The sequence below is a fragment of the Condylura cristata genome, unplaced genomic scaffold (genome assembly GCF_000260355.1).
Source record: "Condylura cristata isolate star-nosed mole 26May11 unplaced genomic scaffold, ConCri1.0 scaffold00027, whole genome shotgun sequence".
NCBI classification, from domain to species: domain Eukaryota; kingdom Metazoa; phylum Chordata; class Mammalia; order Eulipotyphla; family Talpidae; genus Condylura; species Condylura cristata.
The window spans coordinates 22,413,145-22,436,018 of NW_004567128.1; the positions used below are offsets into that span (position 1 = coordinate 22,413,145).

General features: G+C 40.6%; 2 protein-coding genes across 2 annotated transcripts in view; both read right to left on the bottom strand.

The window, feature by feature from the left end:
- Nucleotides 1–658: 658 nt before the first annotated feature.
- On the bottom strand, nucleotides 659–8,303 carry LOC101622906 (chromosome unknown open reading frame, human CXorf38). The gene is made up of 5 exons (XM_012730273.1): nucleotides 8,063–8,303; nucleotides 7,745–7,879; nucleotides 2,690–2,809; nucleotides 1,311–1,460; nucleotides 659–898 (listed from the first exon to the last, which is right to left on the bottom strand). Exons 1-5 carry the CDS (start codon nucleotides 8,276–8,278, stop codon nucleotides 659–661), a joined length of 861 nt encoding a protein of 286 aa, XP_012585727.1. The 5' UTR covers nucleotides 8,279–8,303.
- Nucleotides 8,304–12,021: 3,718 nt separating this feature from the next.
- MED14 (mediator complex subunit 14) overlaps nucleotides 12,022–22,874 on the bottom strand; it is a 58,872-nt gene continuing 48,019 nt past the window's right edge. The window contains exons 24-31 of the mRNA XM_004689952.2: nucleotides 22,139–22,270; nucleotides 20,170–20,352; nucleotides 19,060–19,295; nucleotides 16,977–17,156; nucleotides 16,778–16,885; nucleotides 15,444–15,569; nucleotides 14,894–15,086; nucleotides 12,022–12,390 (exon numbers count right to left, since the gene is read on the bottom strand). Of these exons, the coding sequence (XP_004690009.1) occupies nucleotides 12,317–12,390; nucleotides 14,894–15,086; nucleotides 15,444–15,569; nucleotides 16,778–16,885; nucleotides 16,977–17,156; nucleotides 19,060–19,295; nucleotides 20,170–20,352; nucleotides 22,139–22,270 (1,232 nt within the window). The 3' untranslated portion in view covers nucleotides 12,022–12,316. The remainder of the gene's footprint in view (nucleotides 12,391–14,893; nucleotides 15,087–15,443; nucleotides 15,570–16,777; nucleotides 16,886–16,976; nucleotides 17,157–19,059; nucleotides 19,296–20,169; nucleotides 20,353–22,138; nucleotides 22,271–22,874) is intronic.

A 22,874-nucleotide genomic window follows, 5' to 3' on the forward strand; every position in this document is an offset into this window, starting at 1 on the left:
GTCATGCTTCAAGTAATTTAACCATCATTTTTACACAAGTAATGTCTCCAGAATCCGTCTCCGTACCTCTAGTTCTTTTCACCTTCACACCGCTCTAAGAGTCTCCAAACTAGTGTCCAACGTTCAACTAAGAGTTAACTTTATGAAAGCTCTATCTGATCACATCATTTTTTCTTGCTTAAATCATTCTTTGGCTCCGGGCTGCTTTTTGAAATGTGGTCCAAATCTCTTGGTGCAGCAGAGAAAACCTTTCAAAATACGCCTTCATCTACCTGACCTCCCTTCCAGTTGAGGCTTACCTTGTCACTGTCCAGCCCACCATTCTTTCCTGCCTTCCCAAGTGTTACTCCTTGTCAAGAACACCCCTTTCCCCTCGCCAACGTGCCAAACCTTTGCTTCAGTCTGTTAGTCCCAGAAAAATAACAACTTCCAGCAAAACCTTTTCTGCAACCTGCCCTCGACCAGCTGGGACTCCCCAGCTTCTGGCGCAGGACTCTGGTGGCCCTTACCATGTTGTTCCAGGTTGTGCTGGTTAACTGAAAAGATTTCTTTAAGGGTAATAGTAATCTGTGCCAAAAGAATATCCATTTCTGGAAACAGCTGGACTTATACATCAGAAACATCACTGGAATATGTTAAAATGAGCTGCTCTTCCTCCCTACCGCTTCCTTGCTTTGTTTTCTGCCACAGAGGATGTAGTACTTCTTTTTTTTTTTACCTCTTCAGGCAACACCTCTTGCTCTTTTGCTTGAAGATAGAGCTCTTGAAGTTTTTCCTTTAGTAATTCCATTTCTATTTCATTTACTTGGCTCTCACTCAGGTAAGCCCCTGTGTCACATTCACATCCATCTAGCTGATCTTCCTCAGGGATGTGGACAGCCCAGTCAGATGTCAACAGCTGTTAGGTAATGGAACAGATAAGAGCTGACTGGATGGAAAAGATATGGATTATTCAAAGAACATAACCAAACATCATTAGCTGCCTCTATTTTCATAGCATATTCCGGCCACAGAAAAGCCCCTCTGACCAGCACAATTCCATATTTCGTATCAACCTTTCCCCTCTTCTTACATTCTAAAATTTTGTTTAAACCTTATAAACCTCAAATTCTAAATGAGAAGCTGTGGTGGTTGTTTTATTCCCCTAGTCTTTCTTTTTTTTTTTTTTTAAACATTTTACATTTTAAAAGGAGAGAGAAAAGGAGAAAAGGAGAAAGAAAAAGAGAGGCGCCAGCTTCATTACACACAGGCAGGCAGGAGAGCTGCGCCCCTTTGTGCCTCATACCAGGACTGTTAAGTATGGCTTTTACCTGCTCTATTCTGGAGTATACTGCCACAATCTCTGGGATATTCTTGAATTCATTCAGAAAATTCTGGATCTTCACCTGAAAATCTCGAAGCCAGACTGAAGAGATTTTCATATCTGAAGAGTGCATGATCTCATTCCGACACTTAATCACCTACAGAAAGACAAGAAACAAAATCAAAGCCTTCAGAAACAATGGAGTAAACAGAGTTTGTAATTCCAGAGAAAAATTACACAAAGGCTTTACTAACTACGAAATCCAAAAATGTAGCCCCTAGGTGGCATCAAGGCTCCAGGGGATATTCAACCCTTGTCACTTGAAAAATAAATTAATTGGGATAAGAAACACAAACAAGCCTGCAACTATCGCTCACCCTGGACAGCTTGTGGCTGGATCTCTCTTACCGCCTCCCACCCCCTCCCCAACCCCCTTAAAACCACTTGCCAGAGCAAGAGCATTGGCCACTGGCTCTAGATAGACCCAAAGGCTGAAGCAGGCAAAGCAAAAACCCTTCAGATAGTTTTGGAGCTTCAGAAAACTGGGCCAACAGAGTTTTTTTGATGCAGAAATCATGATAGAAAAAAGATCAAGTTTTGCCCACATTTTAAGACAGAGGGCGCTGTGGGACCAGATATTACTATGTACTTCACAGCACATTAAAAGATACCACAGAAGAATAAAATAAAATACAAAATGATATATAAAAAAAAAAAAGATACCACAGGGGTCAACTTTGTGCTGAGAGTTGTCTGCGATGTCATAAAGGAATCTCGGTTTTTCCTGCTGCAGGCATGCTAGCAAAATATACATGCATTTTCCCTCTAAATACTGAAATGCTATACATTCTTTTCAGTGACCTTTTAAGTAATAAATGTGCCAGAGCTGTTCTCTGGTGAAACAGCAAGTCTAAATCTAGAGGAAATTTGACATTGTTTATCCATTAGTGTTTATGTTTTCTTCCATTGTATATAATTTAGTCTTGCAACTGTTTAGCCAATGAAATTTATCAATAGAAAGGCCACATTCAATGCTGGCATACAAAGAACAGAATGATGGCTTGCACTGCAAGTTTTCTTTTTCTTTTTTTAATATGGAAAATCGCTTCGCTTCTGTTTATGGTGGAACAGGGAGGAGAAATCTAAGGTTCATCTATTTATCAGCCAATAGCACATTAGCATTGTTGTTGAGAAACTTTGACTATTGAGAACTGAAGGGGCAGTCTGCTGACCACATTCACCTGGAGGCCGTTGGCCATCACAGAAGGGCCGTGTGAGATCATGATGCCAATTTTCAAGGCCAGTTTGCTCTGCACATTATTCTTTCTGGTCTTCATAGTTCCCTCCCAACTCTCATGCTCTGGTTGCAGATCTGACAGCTCTTACCTCTGTGACTTTCTTCCGGTCAATCTTGAAGTGGTCACAGGAGTTGATGAGATTTAAAAGAGCAACTGCATCACACTCCTCGGGTCCTGCTTTGTCTGCCTGTCCTCGGGGCATGAAGGCCTGGAGTAAGGGAGGCATGGGGGCACCTGAGTCCCCTTCGAGACTGGCAGGGCAAGTGTTACTGTCCACTTCCCAGGTGAAGACTGAAATTCTTACTGAGGTTTCAAGTGACTAGAGCCTCATAAGCCGGGAAAACAGTGTGTCAGCAAAGTCTCCACCAAGGGCAGTAATGAAAGGCTGTAACTATGTGTCCCTCTGCTACCAGAAACATGTGTGTGCTCGACATAACTGGTTTTGTGCTCTCTGAATGGCATACAAGCAGGAAGCATGGATGGAGAGCACTGACGTTTCAGTGGCTGAGTTGTTAAAGATTTGAAACTACTCTAAAGTGGACACTATAAATGCTTTGGGACAGCTCAGTGTAATAATATAAAGTTAAGAGTCTGGGCTTTGGAGTGCAACAGAATTCAGTTCAAATCCTGGCTCTGTGCTTGCCAACTGTGTGGCCCCGGTAAGTAATTTCTCCTTACATGCTTCATCAGTAAACTGAAGATAACTGTCCTCATCTACCTCAAAGGTTGTTAAGAACTGAATGAATTAATGCAGGTGAAACAGTTGCATGATGGTGGGTGCATGCTAACAAACAGGCCACAAAAGTTGGCAATTATTTGATCTGCAAGTTGAGTAGGCCCTACAAAAGAGTTACAGATGGCATACTAGAGCTCAAGATAGTAGGTAGACCAGGAGGGCCTGTTTCAGCCTGATCTTGCTTTTTATGGGATTTTTATGGCATGGGCCCCATAATGATGTTAAAGCAAGGTTTGGGCCTATTTTCTGAAATATTTCCACATTTACATCTGCAAGCAACAACTTTCCTAAGTTAAGAAGCTCAGGAGTACATTCCTGCCAAGGGAATAGAAAAGATGACATATGAACATTTACTTTACTCTAAATAAGGAGGCCAGTTCCCTTGAAAACAAACACATTTCAGTAAGCAACTACCACCACCCCCCCCCCACACACACACACAGTGCTGCTTGGAATGGTATTCCTAAAAGTACTTGTGGTAAGTTCCTACCCCCAAGGAGAGTCAGGGTTATACTCTTGATGGAGCAGAATCATACCTGAGCCTCATACAGTGAAGGATTTTGTATGCATGGAATGTCCCCTATCAAAAGATATGGTAGCCAGTACTGCCACTGTCTTTCTTTCTCTTAACAGCCATTGACATGCCGATGCTCTGAAATAAATCTATTATGGATACTACACACGTTAACAAAGAAGCTAACTGATGTAGCATGGGCAAACTAATATAATGAAATAGAAGAAAATAAACTGCTTACCTCAGCTGTTGCTCAGGGAAAATTCAGTCAGAGGGGGTCTCAGCTGTCTCAAAGCTAGGCATAATTATTCTTTTCCAGTATAAGGCATGTCCTGTCTGGCATTTTCTCACCAACAGAAACCTGTCTCTTTCATGTTAAAATTTTATTCTAGTAATTATTGCCTTCTTTCAGAACCAGAAGCTGACAGGGAGGCTTTGCTGCCTTTTTGTCACTGACAGCAGCCTTGCAAAAATTGTCTGGCATATCATGTGACTGCCTCTCACTATCCTCGACTGTGTCTTCATTGAGTAACAGAAGATGAGGTTGGAGCATAAACGGAGGCCAGATTGTGCTAGGACTCAGTGGCGGTGGAAAAGAGTTTGGAGTTTGTTCTGAGAGCATCAGGAAGCCATCCATTGTTTAAGGCTAGGGAAGACAGCGATGCAACTCCCATCTGAAGACCACACTTCCTGCTGTGTGGAAAAGTGACCAGAGGTGAGCAGAGCCACAAGGTGGCCAGGTGGAGGCCAAGCAGAAGAGAGTGAGAGCTGAGACTGGAGATGCAGAGAACATACACTCCAAAAATATCTCGCAGGTACAAATCAAGAAAGGAGGAAGAGGGCAACGAGAATGACTGTAGGTAGCTGGTGGTGCCACACCACCAGTAAGCAGGTATGATGAGCCCTTCTTGAGATGTCAACATGCAAGAAGAGGTAGAAGCTGGATATAGGCCAGGCAAGGGGAACTTTTGGGCAGGTGTAAAGGTAGCATTGAATATTTGCCTCCACTGTCCAAGGCAATATTACCAGAGAAGAGAGAGACAAAAAAGGCCTGAGGAAGGCCAAAGACTCTCAACTCAGGAGGAGGCTGAGGAGGCAGGGCCAGGGAGACAGGAGACCCAGAAGAGAATGGTGCCTCAGAGCATCAAGAAGAGTGCCAGCAGTAGTGAACATCAGGGCGGTGAGAAAGGCGAGGAAGGAAAGTCACAGGGGCCCCCGACAACAGAGGCAGTGGAGTGGCAGGGGCAAAGGCCAGCGTGGAGTGGAGTGGAGCGAAGAGTCTGTAGGAGCTGAGAGAAAGAGAACAGGCATAAAACCTGTGAGAAGTGTTACTGAGTAAGCGTATAGGTAACAGAGAAATGGGTAGTGAGCTGAAAGGCACACTCAAGGCAAGGATTTCTTTTTTATTTTTAATTTTACTGTCCACGTAGTTGTTCAAAAGCTTTTTAGATAGCTTGACTGAGGTATAATTCACATGCCATATAAGGATATCAGCATGTGATAGAGTTAATAACACCATGTCGTACATTTGATAGTTGCTAGGAGAGTAGATCTTAAGTTCCCATCACAAGGAAATGTCTTGTTAATTATGTATGGTGACAGGTATTAACTAGATTGACTGCTGTGGTGGTGGTCATCTCACGATATATGCAAATAGGGAATCACGATACTCATGCATGAAACTAAAATACTGTGTCAGTTATACCTTAATAGCAAATTAAGTGTGCATTTCAGTGATTTTTGTATATTCAGAGTTATGCAATTATCACCACAGCTGATTGAACACTTTCATCACCCCAAATAGAAATGCTCTAAGCACTGGCAAGCAAAGGCCTAGGCGACCACTAACATACTTTCTGTCTCCATAGATCTGCCTATTCTGGACATGTCATGGAGATGGAATCCTATTACTGGCTTCTTTCACTTAGCATGCTTTCAGGGTTCATCCAATGTTGTAGCAATGCATGGGAACTTCATTCCTTCTCACAGCTAAATAATAGTCCATTGCTGGATAGACTATATTTTCTTTATCTATTCACCAGTTGATGGACATTTCTGTTATTTCCACCTTCCAGTTATCATGAATAGAGTTGTTGTGTTCATTCTTGCACAGGTTTTTTGTGGATGTATGGTTTCATTTTATATAGATATTTTGTCAAATATTATGTTAAATATATTTTTTAGATAATTAAATAAAGCAAGGCCATATTCAAGATATTTGTATGGTGATGGGAATAAGCTGGGAGGGAAGCAGAGTGGCTAACTGGAGGCTCAAAGTCTTTGGGTTGGGGAAGGGATACAGTCAAAGATGTAAGTGAAGGGGTAGGGTGCTAAAGGAGATGTGGCTTTTCCTTCTTTGCAGCAGAAAGGGGACAATGATGCATATGGAGGTAGGTTGATAGGTGTGGTAAAAAGAGGAGGATGCAATGTAAGGGACATGCAAGGGAGGCGTGGGAGGTGTATCCATCAACTCCAGATGTGAGCAAAGTTAGCCACTGGAAATGAGGCAGAGGAATGGAAGCAGGAACTTGGGTGGGAAAGGCAGCAACAGGAACGGGATCCTGCTGAGACAAGGCCTTGGCTCCCCATCAACTGAAAGTGAAACCAGTTTGTGCCCTTGGGAGTCTTCTGAGCAGAAGGCAAGTTCAAAGAAAAGAGAAAAAAGGAGGGTGGTATTGGAGAGAGTAAAAACAAGAATAGAAGGTCTGCAGTGGAAAAGTGGCATGAACAGGTGACATTGGGCTCCCAGAGGATTCTGAGGTGAAGAAAGCAGTAACAGACCACAGGGGAGGGGCAGTCACAGCAAAGGCAAGAGTTTAAGTTTCTTTCTCTTTTAGGTAAAAACAGAAACTGGCAATTCTATTGTCATTGTCTATAGTAAAAATGGGGAGGAGGGTGTAATGTGGTGGGTTTACTGGCCCATTACAGCCAAAAGTCTGGGGACTGCTGCACGATTCCAACCTCCTCTTTGAAGTTAGGGGCAGATGCTGGGCCAATCTCACAACACAACAGCTGAGCGAGGACTGAGCGTTGCCACCCAAGCACCAAGTCTGTACCTGCTACTAACCAGTATGTAGACTGACTCCAAATGTTAATGTGTACCAGGAGGCCACTCTGACTGCAGCTCTCCCTGCTCTCCATGCCCTAAGGGCTTCTGGCAAAAATAAAAAAGTAAAAAAAAAATTCCCCAACCTGCCCACCAAGTAAGTTACCTTGCCAAGTTCTGAAAACAGTCAATCTCCTATGTGGCTACCTACTCCATTAATACCTCCCCAACATATTATTATTTAACTGGGTACTTAAGGACCTTTCTATCTTAGCTCTAACTTTCCACCTTAGCTCCATTGTGGCATCTTCATGGCACTCTACAATCATGAGTTACCTAAGGAGTCTACCCTCAAAAACACCTTACCTGGGTGGGTGAAAGGGCAAAGGGGGTCAAGCACATGGTGACTAATAGAAAAGTGGGATTTGGGTGCTGAGCATGATGTATACAGGTGGAGAATTATAATGCTGCACATTTGAAACCTAATTCTATGAGCCAATACTAACTCAACAATAATTAATTAAGCACAAAACAAAAGCCTTCCCTATTTCTCCCATTGCACCTGTGATTACAATGCTCACTCTAAATCTTGTCCCAGCATCTCCAATTGAAATCTTTTCTAGCAGGAGCAAACTCAGATGCTTTCAGGATACAAACAAGTGGAAGAAAGCTTCTATTTCATTAAGCTGGTTGGGTTCCAATATGACAGCCCTCAACCCCCCAGACACTAGACCCTGGATCAAAGCCCCAATCTCTGTTTATGAGGCCTGGGCTTCCACATAGCCAGAAGCTTCAGGTCACCCTTACCTGGTGGAGTCCTCCCATCCTTCCGTCTCTAGGTGCTTACCTTGGCCACCTCCCAGGCGTCCACGGGCCAGCGGCCTGGCCGGCAGTTTCCCCAATGAATGTCTCCATTTCTGTTGGTGTGATGTTTCAAAATCTCCCGTTTCCACTCTGAACACACCTGACACTGAGGCTGAAACTACAGGGGACGGCGGTGAGGAGGTGCTGGGGCAGGAGGGAGGGGCGGACTGCCGGGACTGAGGCGCCCTGGATTTGCGATTGGCCCGTAGAAGGGAGGGCACGGGACACTGAGCTGGGAGATGAGGACCGGCATAGGTATGGGGTGGAGGGCTGTGGTCAAAGCGCCCGCCCAGGTGCTCACCTGGCGGGGGCGCGGACTGCACCGCGTGAGGCTGCAGCAGGCTGCACGGGTGCCCAGGCCCGGAACAGCGGCGAGAAGGCTCTGGTGGAAGGCGAGGACCTCGCGGCCGATGAAGCCCTGCAGGCAGCCGCGCAGCAACAGCAGGCAGTGACCCGCCTTCACCCAGTTCTTGTACTCCGCGCAGTTAAGGCGCGCCGCCAGCTCAGACAGCACCATGTCGTGCTCGCGCCTCGGGCCGCAGGGCGGGGCGGACGGCAGCGCGCAGGCGCGGAAGCCTGGGAGTTCCCAGCGACGCCGCCGTCAGCGCGCCCCGCCCAGAGACCGCCCCCAAAGCGTAGAGTGAGGTCGGCCGAGAACTCAGCGCGTTCCCAGGCCCCCTGGGCGGGGCGTTCTGACTTCCGGGGCACGTCGGCCCCGCCCCAGTCTTACGTGACAGCCGTCGCGTAAGCACTTTCATCAGTCCAGAACGCCTCTGCCTGAAACCACTCCCTCTCCAGTTTCCTCAAACTGAATTCCACTTCCACCCTCCAGGCTCCCACTGCATGTCCGTGCTTTTTTGGTTCACATTATTATCGCTGTAAAAGTGCTGTGCACACTTCAATTACTTATGCCATACAGTTCTCGAAGCTTATCTGGGTCCTAAGTTCACAGACTGGATGCAGTAAATCAGGTTGTGAAATGTGACCAATTATTGCCTGTACCGCGCGCCTATGATGTACCTGCTGTGTGCCAAGGTGACACAAAGCTGAAAAATTGCCTGCACTAAGCCAGAGAAGGGTTTCATTCTGATCCTGAAACATCTAGCTTAAGTTTATTCATAAGTCTTGGCTATGTAATAGAGAGATCAACTGAACATTGAAGCTGTGTCCTGTGAATTGCAGAAAAGTGGCATAGGCTTAGAATCACTCTTTCTAGACTCAAATGACCCCTTCTTAGCTGTCTGATTTGAAGCAGTCTTTATTTGGTGTCAGCAAGTTATTTACTTAATTTCTCCGGGCCTTAGTTTACCCATCAGTATAAAGATATTAATACTTACCCACTGGGTTATTGTGAGGATTAAATATACTTGGAAATAGCTATTAACAGAGCCTGGCAGTGTAAGTTCTCCATAAATATTAGCTATTATTTTATATTGCCCTAAATGTGCCTTTCATTAACATGTCATACAGCAAGGTATTTTAACAAATCAGTGGCTATTTGGAAGCAGAGGCAATTTACAGAAAATTAGGAGTAGATCAAGGTCACCTGGAGCTGGGCAGTACTACGTTGGCTGGCCTCTGCTTTCTCTTAATAACCCCAATGCTAAATTTGTGCTAAGTAAATTTCCTATCATTCCGTTAAACCATTCCCATCAAGCCAAATGAAAATGAAAATTCAAGAAACAAATGAGCTATCCATTTTTTTCCCCCTTTCTATGCCTTAAGTCTCTTGAAAGTTCTCTTTAAAAAATTTCTTATGCTGATTTTTTATATCTAGAACACTTAGCTGACAATAAAAAAGTAAAATGTAATAGGTATTTCTTGGGGGATAGTATGAAAGAAATGAACAACTTTTATGCTGAAATGGGATCTAAATTTAAAGTAGCAAGATTATACTTCTTTAACTTATCAAATTAACTACTGTCCATTCATTAGTATCCTATGGCCCAACAGGTTACTGTGATAAATGCATCACAGGTAAGTTTTTAGTGGTAATTTAAATTCACTGTTATGTACATTTTAGTTCATGCTTTCACTCAAGTCACTCAGTTATTTTTCATATGTAAAGTTCTGCCTCTGTTATTAAGCTTGACATGGTCTGTTGAAGTTTTTGCTTCTTCCTCTCTAATTTTCTAAAGTACTTCTACACATTCCTTTTTTTTTTTTTTTAACCCCTCCCCCAGTACTTCTATACATTCTAAAACAGCATTTCAGCAACTGGAAAAAAAAGTGGCACATCAGGACCAATTCTTTTTTCAAGATTAAACGAATACTAAACCAGACTACTTACTATCTGAAACATCTTCATGAAATTTAACTGGAGAGTTGGTAGTTCTCTGAAACTTGCATAAGTTTTATTACTGAAATTACTAAAATCACATTGAAAACACCTTAAGACCCAAGCCACCTATTAGGAAAAATCACTATGGGGGTCCAGTCCCTTTGACTGAACCTTGGTAACAAAGGTTAACAAAAGAGGCAAAAGACATGGTTTGTGATGAAACCTAGGATTCAAATGCTAATTTTTTCAGGCTTTAATAAAGTATATACCAATTCCAAGTACCAAGCATGATATCAAAATTCAAAATCACAGGTTTACTCTTAATGAGCATCAAAAGCAAATCCTGTGTATTGAATCCTATATTACTTTTGATTTGTACAATGTATTCAGAGACAAGTTATAATTAGGGGGAAAAATGTCCACTGAATGCATCATGTTTAAAAAGGCAACTCACATTTAAAAACCACACTTAAAAAGGAAAATGCTGAAATGTTAATGCTAGCAATAAAGTTGAGACATAATCCTACAGATAAAAAGTACATTTCTTGTGCAGACATGTAGATTTCTACATGGAAGAAAGGGCTCAGTTTCAAACAGAAAAGGGCTGGCCCTTGAACAAGACATCTTAGATTGCCAGATGACATGATTACCATTGGAAGGACAAAAGGGAAGTAAAGGGAATGATAAAGGTTTAGCTGCCTGCTCCTGAGTAGTGGCAGAGCTGCGCGAGAAGCAGGAGATGAAGGCAGAAATAAGACACAGAAGAAGGGCAAAGAAGGCCTCAACTCTGACCAGAAAGATACGGAGAATCAAGCAAAGCACAGAACAGATGCTACAGCTGCAGCTAGATGCTTGAAACTAGAATTTGGTAGTTGACAGTTACAGACGCTCATATCACCTCAAAATGCAATTAGACAAAGCATCTAAAATTTAACGGAGAACCTGTATTACCGTGGCCAGATACTAAGCATGGTATTATCATTTAAAAACTTTCCCAAATAACATCAAGTCATCAGAAGACCTTTGCTTCAGATCATATTCTTTGAAGCTTAAAAAGTCCTTGACTGACTAGGAGAGACACTCAGTGCTCCAAAAAGACCCCCTGCTGCAATGTGTCAGCATCAGAGATTCCACTTGACCCTGGAGAGGCCCTGGATCTTGGATTCTTCAAAGTGAGGAACTGTACCAGACTTCTTGCAAACAAAACATTTTATCATTTTGCTGACAATGAATTAAACTGGGATTGTTTAAAACCCCAATTTTGGTGGGGAAAGTAAGGGGGGAAAGTTAAGCAAGACAAGAAACATCACAGAAATTTCACACAAGGGTAGAAGGTATTCACATTCTTGTTTCTTAATTAATGCTGTATGTATAAGCATACTTAACTAAATTTGCCTAACAAAACTTCCCACATCTTCAATAGATGAGATGATTGTAGTATCTGGGATCCTTGATCCATGAGCTACTTACTGTCTCTTCTCAAAGACTGGATTCTTTTAGTTTACTCAAATCCTATACTGAAAGACAACCGAGGCGCTAAATGTTAATCACCAGTCAAGTTAGGAATGTTTGAAGAAAATGAATTTTAAGCTTGAAGCAAAAAAGTAGACGTTCTGGTCAAATTTCAGACACTTATCATTAGAAATTAATGACTGGCCCCACCAGGTTAAAGATGAAAGGAGGCCCTGAGAAGTCTACAGAGCTGATATACACACAAGTGAGTGTCACTGTTTGTTTGTTTATTTTTAACCTAGTTTTATTAAATATTGCTTCTTTGGGATGTGTTTATAACAACTCCCAGAACATTTTCATGTAAGGTTTCAAAGCGATCATATTAAAATACAGCTTCAATATAAAGTTTATCACAGTTTTACAGTATTCAAAAATGACAGACCTGCCTTAAAAAACAAAAAACCAAAAAAGGACTATTACACCCAAAAACATAAGAAAACAATTAAATAAACAAGTTTGGCATTTCCATAACTTTATAGTATAAAACAGAATATTAAATCTATTACTGGCAAGCGGACACTGATGTATTACCTACTTTGAAATGTGTCCCATTTAAACACACTATACAAGTTCACTATACAAAAGATTGATGGTCTTTTTGATGAAAGAAGTGCACCCTGAAAAATTTTGCCAGTTTAGAATATTTAGCTCTCAAAAAAGTCCTTTTTTTTTTTCCTTTTTAAAACGAAAGCCGAAATCAAGTTTTTTTTTTTTGTTGTTTTGTCTCATTTGTCAGCCTTCCTGGTTTAAAAACAATAGTGTCTATGGACGCCCACCAGGGGGCAGTGTAAGATTAGCCATTAAATCACGAACAGCTGCAAATATTGTGCATTCACCTGCAACAGAGAAAAATGGTCATTAGCTATTCGCAATACAGGAAAGATGATGTTAACACACCGGTGGGGGTAGGGGTAATTAAATCTAAAACTAGCAAGAACTTTAAAGATCAAAATAAATGACTAAATTTTAAATGTACAAGTTATAGGGGATGAAGCTTTAGTGTTAAGTATTGAGATAACATTTGTTTTGGGTTTTGTTTTTATCTCATGATGAAATTTTAAGACAGTCCCAGTTAGGTTTGAATTCAAGAAGATATGCTTAGAGTTTCTGTACAGAAACACTGGATAAGCTTGGAAGTTGGGCTTCAAGGCTACTGACAGTCTCTTTTATGTATTTTGAATCTAATGAGAAAAGATCTAATTTATATGTATGCATTAGTTACATCAATGCTGGCTTCAAGTTGCATGAAAGGGTCAGATTAAAAGGTTATGATAATACTATCCAATAGAACTTTCTGTGATGAGAGATATTCTATGTGTGCATTGTAGTTATGGAGTGCACTTGTAATGTAGTTTGTATAACTGAGGAACTGATTTCTAAATTTAATTTTAATTGCCTTATTAGATTTATATACTCACATGTGGCTAGTAGCCATTATATTGGACAGAGCAGTACTATAGCATCTACTGAGGTTTTCTCCCAAATTTCAAGGAAATAGTCAACTTCTAGAGTTCAACATTAAAATTAATACAAAAGTAAAGTGATTTTTCTTAAAAGCACTGCACTGGGGGGACGGGGTGGGGAACAGTGATGGGTTTGGGAGGAAAGAGGAGGGAGACGGAGGCACGGCATACCAACAATCCAAAAACAAGATCTGTTTGGGGAGAGGGGGACAGACTAATGAGTCATCCTCTTAATTTGCTCAAAGAAACCAAACACCCTGCCTCTTCCTTCTTGTAAATATTGTATTTCAATATAATAATTCCAAAAACAGTTGTAAATATTATAAAAAGCTAGATTCCTTCCCTACAGCATGATCTAAAACTACAGTGGCTGGGAGTGAGAGAACCGAAGCCCTCACTTAAAGTAAAGGGCAGGATGTACATTGACCCTGGGTACGTTACTGTAACTTTATCTACAACTGCTATGAAATTCAAGTACAGAAAGAAAATGAAATCCAAAGGTTTAACTAGTCTTGAGGTAGAAATAAAAGGAAAAAACACTTTCAAAATATCCCAACAGTTTCTTAAGTAAGTTGTAGATTAAAAAAAATTTTTTTTTTTTCATTATCGGTAGGCAGAAAAACTTGCTTGATCCAAAAAGGATCAAAACAGTCTTTCCTTTTAATTTTAAATTCCCATAAGACACGATAATGGTAGTCAGCTGCTTGTGAAGGAGTGGTGCTTATTATCAGCGTTCTACTGGACGATAGCGTTAAACTTTCAATCTTACGGACCTATTTGTAGCTGAAAGAAGAGGTAAGTCAAAGGATGAAAGCAGAAAATTGTAAGAAGTGGAAGAATTATTACAACACAAGAAGCACACCCTTCTCTACTGCCCAGTGCATTCCTTATAAACTACACTTGGGTGAGAACTTGCCTGTGTAAACAAATGGGGAAACAAATAGCTAAAAGCAGAACTTCTCCCATGATTCCTGTTTCCAGTAAAATGCTGACATGGTGGTACCTAAAAATGTTTCAGAGAACAACTTTCCCTCATTTAAAAACATAATTCTGTTATGTTATGCTGTATTAAATAAAAAGGTAGAGGACTTCCTTAATATTAGAAATAAACAAAATTTTATTTAATATCCTTAATATCAGAAATAAGCCAAATGGAAGAAAAGTTCCCCTTGTTGAGCTCTATGTTTTGTAACCAAAAATTTAGCACTGCCAGGAGTTATGTGTAAATTAAGGTTACTACTCTATTGAAGGGGGCTTGCTTATCTGCCAGAAACAGTCTGGTTTCCTTGCAAATGTTCAGTTTGAGAGCTTCATTGTGCACTTGGCGAAAAGGTTCACTTGCACCCGCCTGACACTTACATAAGAAGCCCAAAAAGCAGTGATGCCATTTGTATCAGCTTTTATTCTTCACAAAACATTTAGAAGATACAGAACTTCGAATGATATTTTTCTATTCATGATTGAACCATGAAATATAAGAAACCAACATGCATTTCCACTTGGTGATGTACAGAGTGGCAGGTATCAATGGTAGGGCAGGAATTCACAGCCATGGAAAATTTTATCATCCTAACCTAGGGTTTTGTGGCAATGTGTACTATAAATACAAGCTTCTGGCATTAGCAACTGGGTCAGTCCCAACAGTAAAGCACTAACAAAATTAAAATCCAGGCAGCAGAGACATGGACAAAAATGAAGAGCCAGTATGAGAAAGGAAGAAAGCGACAGGCAGACACTGAGGGCCACGGCCAACCGGAGCCCTAGTACTAGGACTGGCAGGGCTGGCGGGTCAGGAGGGAGAAGAGGGAGGAGGAGTCTCTCACATAAGAACTTCTACAACATATATGCAATAAAATACCAGCTACTGGTCATGTACCTTGTCGTGGTGGGTTCATCTCTGCAAACCTCTTCAGAATGTTGCTGACCATCATGGGAGCAGCAACAGAAGAGTTCTGCTGTCTGGGAATGTCTGCCTGCTGGGTTGTGCCTGAAGCCATGTCATAAATGATGGGAACTATAATACTAACAGGTTCTTGGGGAGGGACCGATGTTTTCTGAGTTAGTTGAAGCTGTAAACACACAAAGAGAATAAACACACAGTAAGAAAATACAACATTTGTCTAAATTTATCAAAGGTACATCATTTACTGTCAGAATAAGATACATCATGCTAAAGAAAATCAAATATGACAAAAGTGTCAAAAAACTGAATATTATCATTAAGATTCAGTGGACACACAACTAACTAGTTGAATAAATTTCTGCTATTTCTAAAGGAACCAGAATTACACGAGGTCTAAACTGGCAATTTAAGAATATGGGCTTATATTTGGCAGCAACCGGTAACTTGTGCAGTTAAAGCGGCTCTCTTCGCCCCACATGTCTTTTTCCTCACAAGTTCTGCGCGCACATCGGGCGGTACTTACAAAAAACAGCATTTTGGATTTCAGCACCACAGCAGGCGTCCCAGGAGGTGCGATAGGCGGTGCGCTGGGAGGGATCGTTAGGCAGAACTGAACGTTCCATTTAAGCTGTGTTGCCTGGTCAGGGAACTATTTTGGGGGGGAAATCATGATATATGAATGTTTATAGTCTAGCAATCTGGAAGGTTAGAATTTAATTTTATACATCATCATCAACACTGGGTTTAACATGTTCCCCTTCCGCCCCTCCCTCTTCATTAATTCCCAAGGCCTCCTCGGTGTCTCTGACATCTATTCTTTTTTCTTCCTCTCTTTTCCCTGATATCACCAAATTCAGGACATTCGTACTTGTCTTGTGGCCCCCGATGACCCCTTACAGTAGCTGCCTCTCCCAGTCAGTCCATCTTCATCTCATTCCCAGGCAAATGTATGGCCAGACTCCCCGGCCCTCTAAGCCGATACCTGGCATTTCGGGCCTTTCTTAAGTGGTGCCCATCCAGGCCTCACAGCCCCATGTGCAATTCCTCTCAAACAAACTAGTTAAACCGTGTTAATAAGTTACAACCATTGGCTCTTTTAGCTACATATTTACTCCTTTAAAAACTCAAGTGGCTCTTTTTGACAGAAACAATGTTTCCTATAGATTATCAGAGCATAAATCAAATGTTGAGATTATTAGCAAAGAAATATTGCTATCCCAGTATTAGTAAACTCCAACTGAAAAAGGAGGTATTTGGAATTACCCCAAATAATACCAGAAATATTAAAGTGAAAGCACTACTGTTAGACTGGAAAAATATACTCAACTGCTCCCTGAATTCCACCTATATGATTGTATGCTTTCATAGGAAAGAAGAGTAATTAAAAATCTTCCAGAGATAGCAGGTTTTTCCCAAATGGTTACTAGGGCAAGTGGGAACATCTGAAAAAATTGGATCCATAGTTCCCATTTGACACCAATATATTTAAAATGGATCAACAATCCAAATAATGAAAAAATGAATCCTCAACGGCTCTGGAAGAAATTTGGAAGATTATTTCATTAAGTGGGAGTAGGAAGAGTATGCTTTTATATTAGGCAAGTCAGTAGTGACCCTGGCTGCCTGTGGGGAGAGGGATCAGATGACTTAGACAGGGATGATGGAAATTTTCCCTCTGTATCATCTTGGTCTAATTCAAAAGATACAAGAGGAATGTGTTTCCTCTACAAAGACAAAATGTAAGTAAAAATCAAGAGAAAAAAAAAGAGGCACATAAATAGATGAAAACTGCTTCCATTAACTCCAATCTCCTCAAACAGACTTTGCTTAAAAAGTGTGTTTCTCTCTGTAACTTACCAGCTCTAGTTTCATAATATGCACACAGTCCCTGAGGATGTGTGTAGGAGCTCCTAACAGCTTGGTGAAGGCTATTAAAGTATTGGCTTTAAATGGCGGTCCTGCAACCTGCAGGGATAAATGAAGCAAGTTAGTATTCTCTATCATGACTCTTCTGTTCCACTGATTAAATTAAAATTACGCATTAATAACTACTTACTCTTGTTTCAAAGAATTTCTCCAAAACTTGAAGTTCATCAGGTTTCCACTGTCCTGCATTTTCAGGTGTCACTTTTAGCTGAAGTGTCTGGTTGGTTTTGGGACTAAGGGCTACTCTGCATTTCAGCGCATCAGTCTTAAACATGATCACTCCGGGTTCATTGGAATTTATCAGTTGTAGCTGCAAAACAAGAAGGATGCATCAAATCAACGTGAGACAATATGCAAGACAGAGAAGATGAAAATGTTACCCAGAGAATTGTTTCAAAGGAAAACAACTAAGTTGATAAATGTTCCAAAACAAAGTACCTAGGCACTGAGCACCAATGACTGCTAACACGGCCAAGAAAGGCAATCAAGTATTATGTGCCTTTGAGTGGGAGAACATAACATCACCTACGATATTCTTGTAGAACAAAATGAACTTGGTCCTGAACTCAGTAGGTAGATCCACAAGACTAATCAATGTTGGCTCCCAAGGGATGCAACTAGACTGAGAGGTTCTCTGCAGGGCAAATAGGTTTCTTCGACAAATAAACCATGTAAGGAGAAATGGATGGGGAACCTCTATCTAAAAAGGGATTAAAAAATAAATTAAAAAATCTGATTCAGCCATAAAAACTGTGACAACTTGGGAAATGTGGACACCGAATAGGTATATAGTAGTACAGAAACTGTACTTATGCAGGAAAAGCCTGGGATTTGCCATCACACATTCTAGGGGGAAGAGCTATAGATGAAACAGTATTTCATGAGCTCATTGTTGAAGGTGGGTTACAAGAACATAGAAGTTTGCTATACTCTTTTCTCTACTTTTACAGATGCTAAAAATTTCCCACAATATTTTTAAACTGGTACATTAGAAAAAAAGAGAAAAAGGACAATTATAAAATGTTAAATCATGACTAGAGCCTTATGCTCACCCAGTGATAGCCAAACTTGTTTTGTAAAGCGTTAGTAGTACTTCCTTTAGGCTCTATGAGGCACATCATCTCTATCACAACACTCTATGACACCATTGTAGCTGAAAGCAGCCAGTGACAATATGCAAATGAATAGGTATGGCTGCGCTCCAGTAAAACCTTTTTATTTTATAAAAACAAGTGGTGGGTAGATTTGGCCCTTCTGGCCCACAGCTGACTGGATTCTAGCCTAACAGGTTGATTAGGTAGATGAGCAAAACGAAGATTAAAGGACTGAAAGCTTACAAGTGCAAAGGTGAGGCTAGATCACAGGTTTGATAGTTACCATTTTAAATACTAATTTAGTCAATTTATGTTAAACTTACTTTTTTCAAATCTGAATATAAAGTTTGCAGAGACGCTTGTTGCTATATGTGGAGTGAATATTTTAAACGCTCACCATCCTGACCACCTCATCAACACAAACATGTATCAATAATAACAATTACAAATAACTAATATGTACTGAATAGCCAGATACACTAAGGTAAGGGCTTTATATAAAACATCTCAAATTGCCACAACAGCTGTGAGTTAGGTAGATATGACTATTTTCTACTATCACAAAGGTGAAGGAATTTACCCAAGCTCATACTAGAAGGTGGTATGTCCTTGGGCTGCTTGACACCAGAGCTGCTGCTCTCCACTCTGAACTATTTCCTAAGGGTATTACCACAAGAGAGGTTATTCTTTTTTTCTTGTGAGGGCTTTAAATCCATTCAACTGTTCATATATTTAAAAAGCAGCTTTCAAGCTTGTGATCATAGTTTTATTTCAGTGGAGACTCAGATTCAAAGTCTGCTACTAGGGCATTCCAGAGGGCAAATAGTTACTCATATGCTACTATTATCCTGGGTGCAGTTGTCCTATCTTGTGAGAGACCATTTTCAGGCTCATACTAGCCATAACACAGCAAATTAAAAAATGCAGGAATGTGTTAATGTAAGGATGAAAAGGAAAACAGTGGGCCCTAATTTTACGACTAGGCAGGGTACCAAACACAATTTCCACAAATTGGTTACAGGAAGTAAGGCAATGTCACTTTTGTTCAGCTCTTACTCTGGGGATAACTTAGCACCACCCTTGACAATCTCTAGTTACAAAGTCACTAGGTACTCGTACCGTTTCTTGTTGAATAATTCTTTGAAGATGTCGCCTCATGATGACTGATCCAAGAAATCTCTCAAGTGGAGAACAAAGGTAACTACCTGCCAGGCCAGGTACAAGGCCTGGCGTTGGAGAGGGCAGCAGTAAAATGTTCAAGGCACTGTGAGTGAGGATGGTAGGAATGGAGGCCGCCCAGGAGCGCTGAGGTAGTTTACGAGGTGGAGGCATGTTTGTTGGCATCATTTGGGAACCTTTTGGGAAGGAAAACACATCATTTCATTTATAAATATATACTCACTGTTCCCTATGTTGCTTTTATTTTAAGTATTAGATATTCTAAAGCAATCTGCACTGTTTCAGTTACTCCTTGGGGTAGCAACTATATATTAGCTTTGTGTTAACAAAACTGCTATAGTGATTCCCCTTGCAATGTGACTTGGCAGTAACTCCTTCAACGTAGTCTATTTTGCTGCCTAGAATCTGGGTTGGCCTAAAGACCCACTGTGGCTCACAGAATGCAGTGGGAGTGACACAGTGCTGGCTGCAAGCCTAGGCTTTCACTCACTGTCTCAGAACCTTGTCCAACTTTGGGTGAAAAAGCCCATGATCAAGGATGAAACCACATGGACCAGAGAGTGTGCAATGCAGGTCCCATTCAACAAAGGAACTGACCATGGAAGCATGAGAGCGCCTAGCAAAGTGAAAGGATCACAGAGCTGGGCTCAGCCCAAATTGCCAACCTGAAGAATAGTGAGCTAATACATGACTATTATTTAAGTCAATGAAAATCACACAGCAAAAACTAATGTATCTGTACAATTCTTCTCTTCTATATAAATTTGTATAATCTTGTCAGTTAACTTTAGGTCTCCCTATAGTTCTCTTATTACAGCTAAGTTAGTAGTCATAATAGAGGTATTAGGATCCACCTCAGAGACATTCCTACATTTTGCTTCACTTTGTAAATGAATTACTGTTAACCTATTTATTAAGTGGATAGAAGTTTGAATTATTAAATCTCCCCATTCGACAAGTAGGTTCTGATTTTCAAACTTGAGGATGGAGTTAAATAGGTCATCCATTGGTTATACTAGAAGTGAACATAAAAATGTTGATGACACTCACTTGTTCCAGCTCTAGGGGAATGAGAAGCATCTGGAATTGGAGAATGTAGTGATGGATTGGCTGGTGACATTCCAGGCATGCGTGTTGCTGGTGAGGGGCCGGACACTTGAGGAGATCCTGGCCAGTTCCCTACTCGTCCACTTGGTGACACCATAGTGTAAGGAGAACTAGGATCCAGAGTTCCTATAAGCAAGTCAACAAATAATTTTAAAAACCTGTATTTTTAGTAACAAAAATATTTGACAACATTCAGATCTTTACGTGGTGATAATATTGTTTCATTCAATAGATATTTCACTGAAGTGTGAGGCTTCTTAACACGGCAATTTTTTTGTACAGCTTATGCACTTTTTTAATATAAGCATTAACAAAATAAAAACTTAGAAAGGATGAAATTTACCTTATGACAATTCCAACATGTGTGATATGTAACAAACCTACTAAATGTTTGAAAAAGTGAAGAGTAAGAAATCTCAAAGCTCCATCAGGGCAGAAATCTATTTTTTAAATGAACCCTAACAAAGTATGTTCGTATTTACTAAGAGAAAGCTGACAAGAGGGAAATTTTCCAGTCTATTTAGTGAATAGGAAACTGACTAGGAAATGAACCAAGAATCAAGTTTTCAAAGCAGCAACTTCCTGAACCATTTGATATTTGAATTTCATCCTGCAAATACTTTCAACCACGTATCATTTGTACCTTTGTAACCAAATGACAAGCTAATAAAATACTTCTATGTCAGAGAGCAAATGGCCCTTATTTAGAAGTCTTAGAAATTGGTAGAAAATACACAAGGTCATAGGCAAAGAATATAAACTAGTAGGCATAAAATAATAAAGGCCAATGAACATTATTTTAAAAAGGTTCAACTTCACTAATAAAAGACATGGACATAAAACAGTAAGATACCATTTTTCACCTATCAAAATAACCAAGATTTTTCCAACTCATAATACCACACGTTGACAATGATGCAGGGAAACAGATATTCTTGTATGATGCTAGAAGAAACTGGTACAGCCTCAGGTGAGCAATTTGCAATGTTCTGAAAGCTTTAGCATTTCTCAAACCCTTTGAGACAGCAATTCTACATCTAGGAACTTACCTAAGGAAATAATCATGGATATGAGCAAAGATGACATGCTTAATTGTGGGGGAAAAAAGGGGGAGGTGGAACACTCTAAATGCATAATAGCGGAGCAGTTAAATGATGACATGCCCAGGCAAGGTCATAATATGAAGTCATTTAATATGACAGTGTAATTTTACTGACAGTTATGTTCCTGTAAATGTTAATAGTAAAAATAAAAAAAGTAAAATCACAGATGCTACACAGCTGTAAAAACTGAAGCTCTTTATGTTCTGATTTGGCATGGTATTTATGACACATTAAGTTAAAAAAAAGTAAGACACTCAACGCCGTTACAGTATGCTGCCATGTTTGCAAAATGACTCGCATGTATGTGCTTGTGGAAGCATGAAATGTTTCTGCAAGAAAACATGAGAATAGCACAATGAACGCCTCTAGGAAGAACAACTAGGTGGTAGGTGGTGGGATAGGAAAGAAAACATTTCACTAGCAACCTCTTCTATTCATTATCATTTGAACGAATTCAAAATAGAATTGAGTTAAGTGGTTAAAAATCCAAATGTCAAAACAACACATTCAATAGGGTTCCTATTTGGAAGGGGAGTGGAGAGGGAGTTTGAGCTGGGAGGCAAGCAGATAAGCAAAGAACAAGCAAGAGCAACAGGGACACTAGCAGCTAGGCAAGCAGGGGTGACAGGAAAAGCAAGGAGGAGTGAGGGGAAGGAAGGAAGGAAAAATCCAAAGCAGACTAATTGGTAGGTCTCTGCATGGTGGGATTAGGAAGAACTATTTTCTTTTGCAATAGAAAAATAACTTATTAAAAAAATTACTTTCATGTCAAACTCTTATGCTATCACAAATGTCATGTATGGACTCACCATGAGGACTAGCAAAACTGGCCCCTGGTCCTATTGAGATTCCATGTGAGGATGGGGGAGGAGTTGGAACAAATGACGCTGGTGATGGGGCTCTCAAAGCCCCACTGGGGGAGTTGGCGGCATGCAGATTTCCTAATAAAGGAAAATAATTACAGATGATCTTGCAGGACACATATTATGTCCTGTCTAAGAACTCTAAGATTCTACAGACTAAAGGAACAAGTCAATAAAGTTCCCATAAATGGCACAAAAGAAGACGGGAAGGCTTTCATTATTATAAAAGAGAAATCAACTCCATGGGGCCCAATTTCTAGCTCTTATATTGACTGAGTTCTTTTTTTCTTTATTAATGTCCAGGGTACCCTTTATTCATTCATTCAACAAATAGGCACAAATGTCAACTTCATGCCAAACACTGTTCTAGATACTGACATGAAGAAAGTGAAGGTTAAAGCATAAGGATATCTAGGGGATAAGATATTTCAGAAAAGCTAATGCAAAGGCTTCAAAGGTGGCAGCAGTTATAAATAACAGGACAGCATGAGAAGGGGGGAGTAAGAGGAGATGAGGTCAGAAATGGGGGGGGGTGATCCAGATGCCATGGGACTTAGAGATCACTCGAAGGATTTAGGGTGTGCCTTGGATAAGATGAGAAACCACTGCAGTTGGTAGCAGGGGTCATGAACTTCTGTTCTAGAAGGGACACTGTAACTGCTATGTGACTACAGGCAGGGGG

Coding starts and splice junctions, on each gene's coding strand:
- LOC101622906 (XM_012730273.1), bottom strand. CDS start 8,278: ATGGTGCTGTCTGAGCTGGCGGCGCGCCTTAACTGCGCGGAGTACAAG. Junction 7,880..8,062: donor GCAGTCCGCGCCCCCGCCAG/GTGAGCACCTGG, acceptor CGTCCCCTGTAG/TTTCAGCCTCAGTGTCAGGT. Junction 1,461..2,689: donor ACCGGAAGAAAGTCACAGAG/GTAAGAGCTGTC, acceptor GTCTTTCTGTAG/GTGATTAAGTGTCGGAATGA.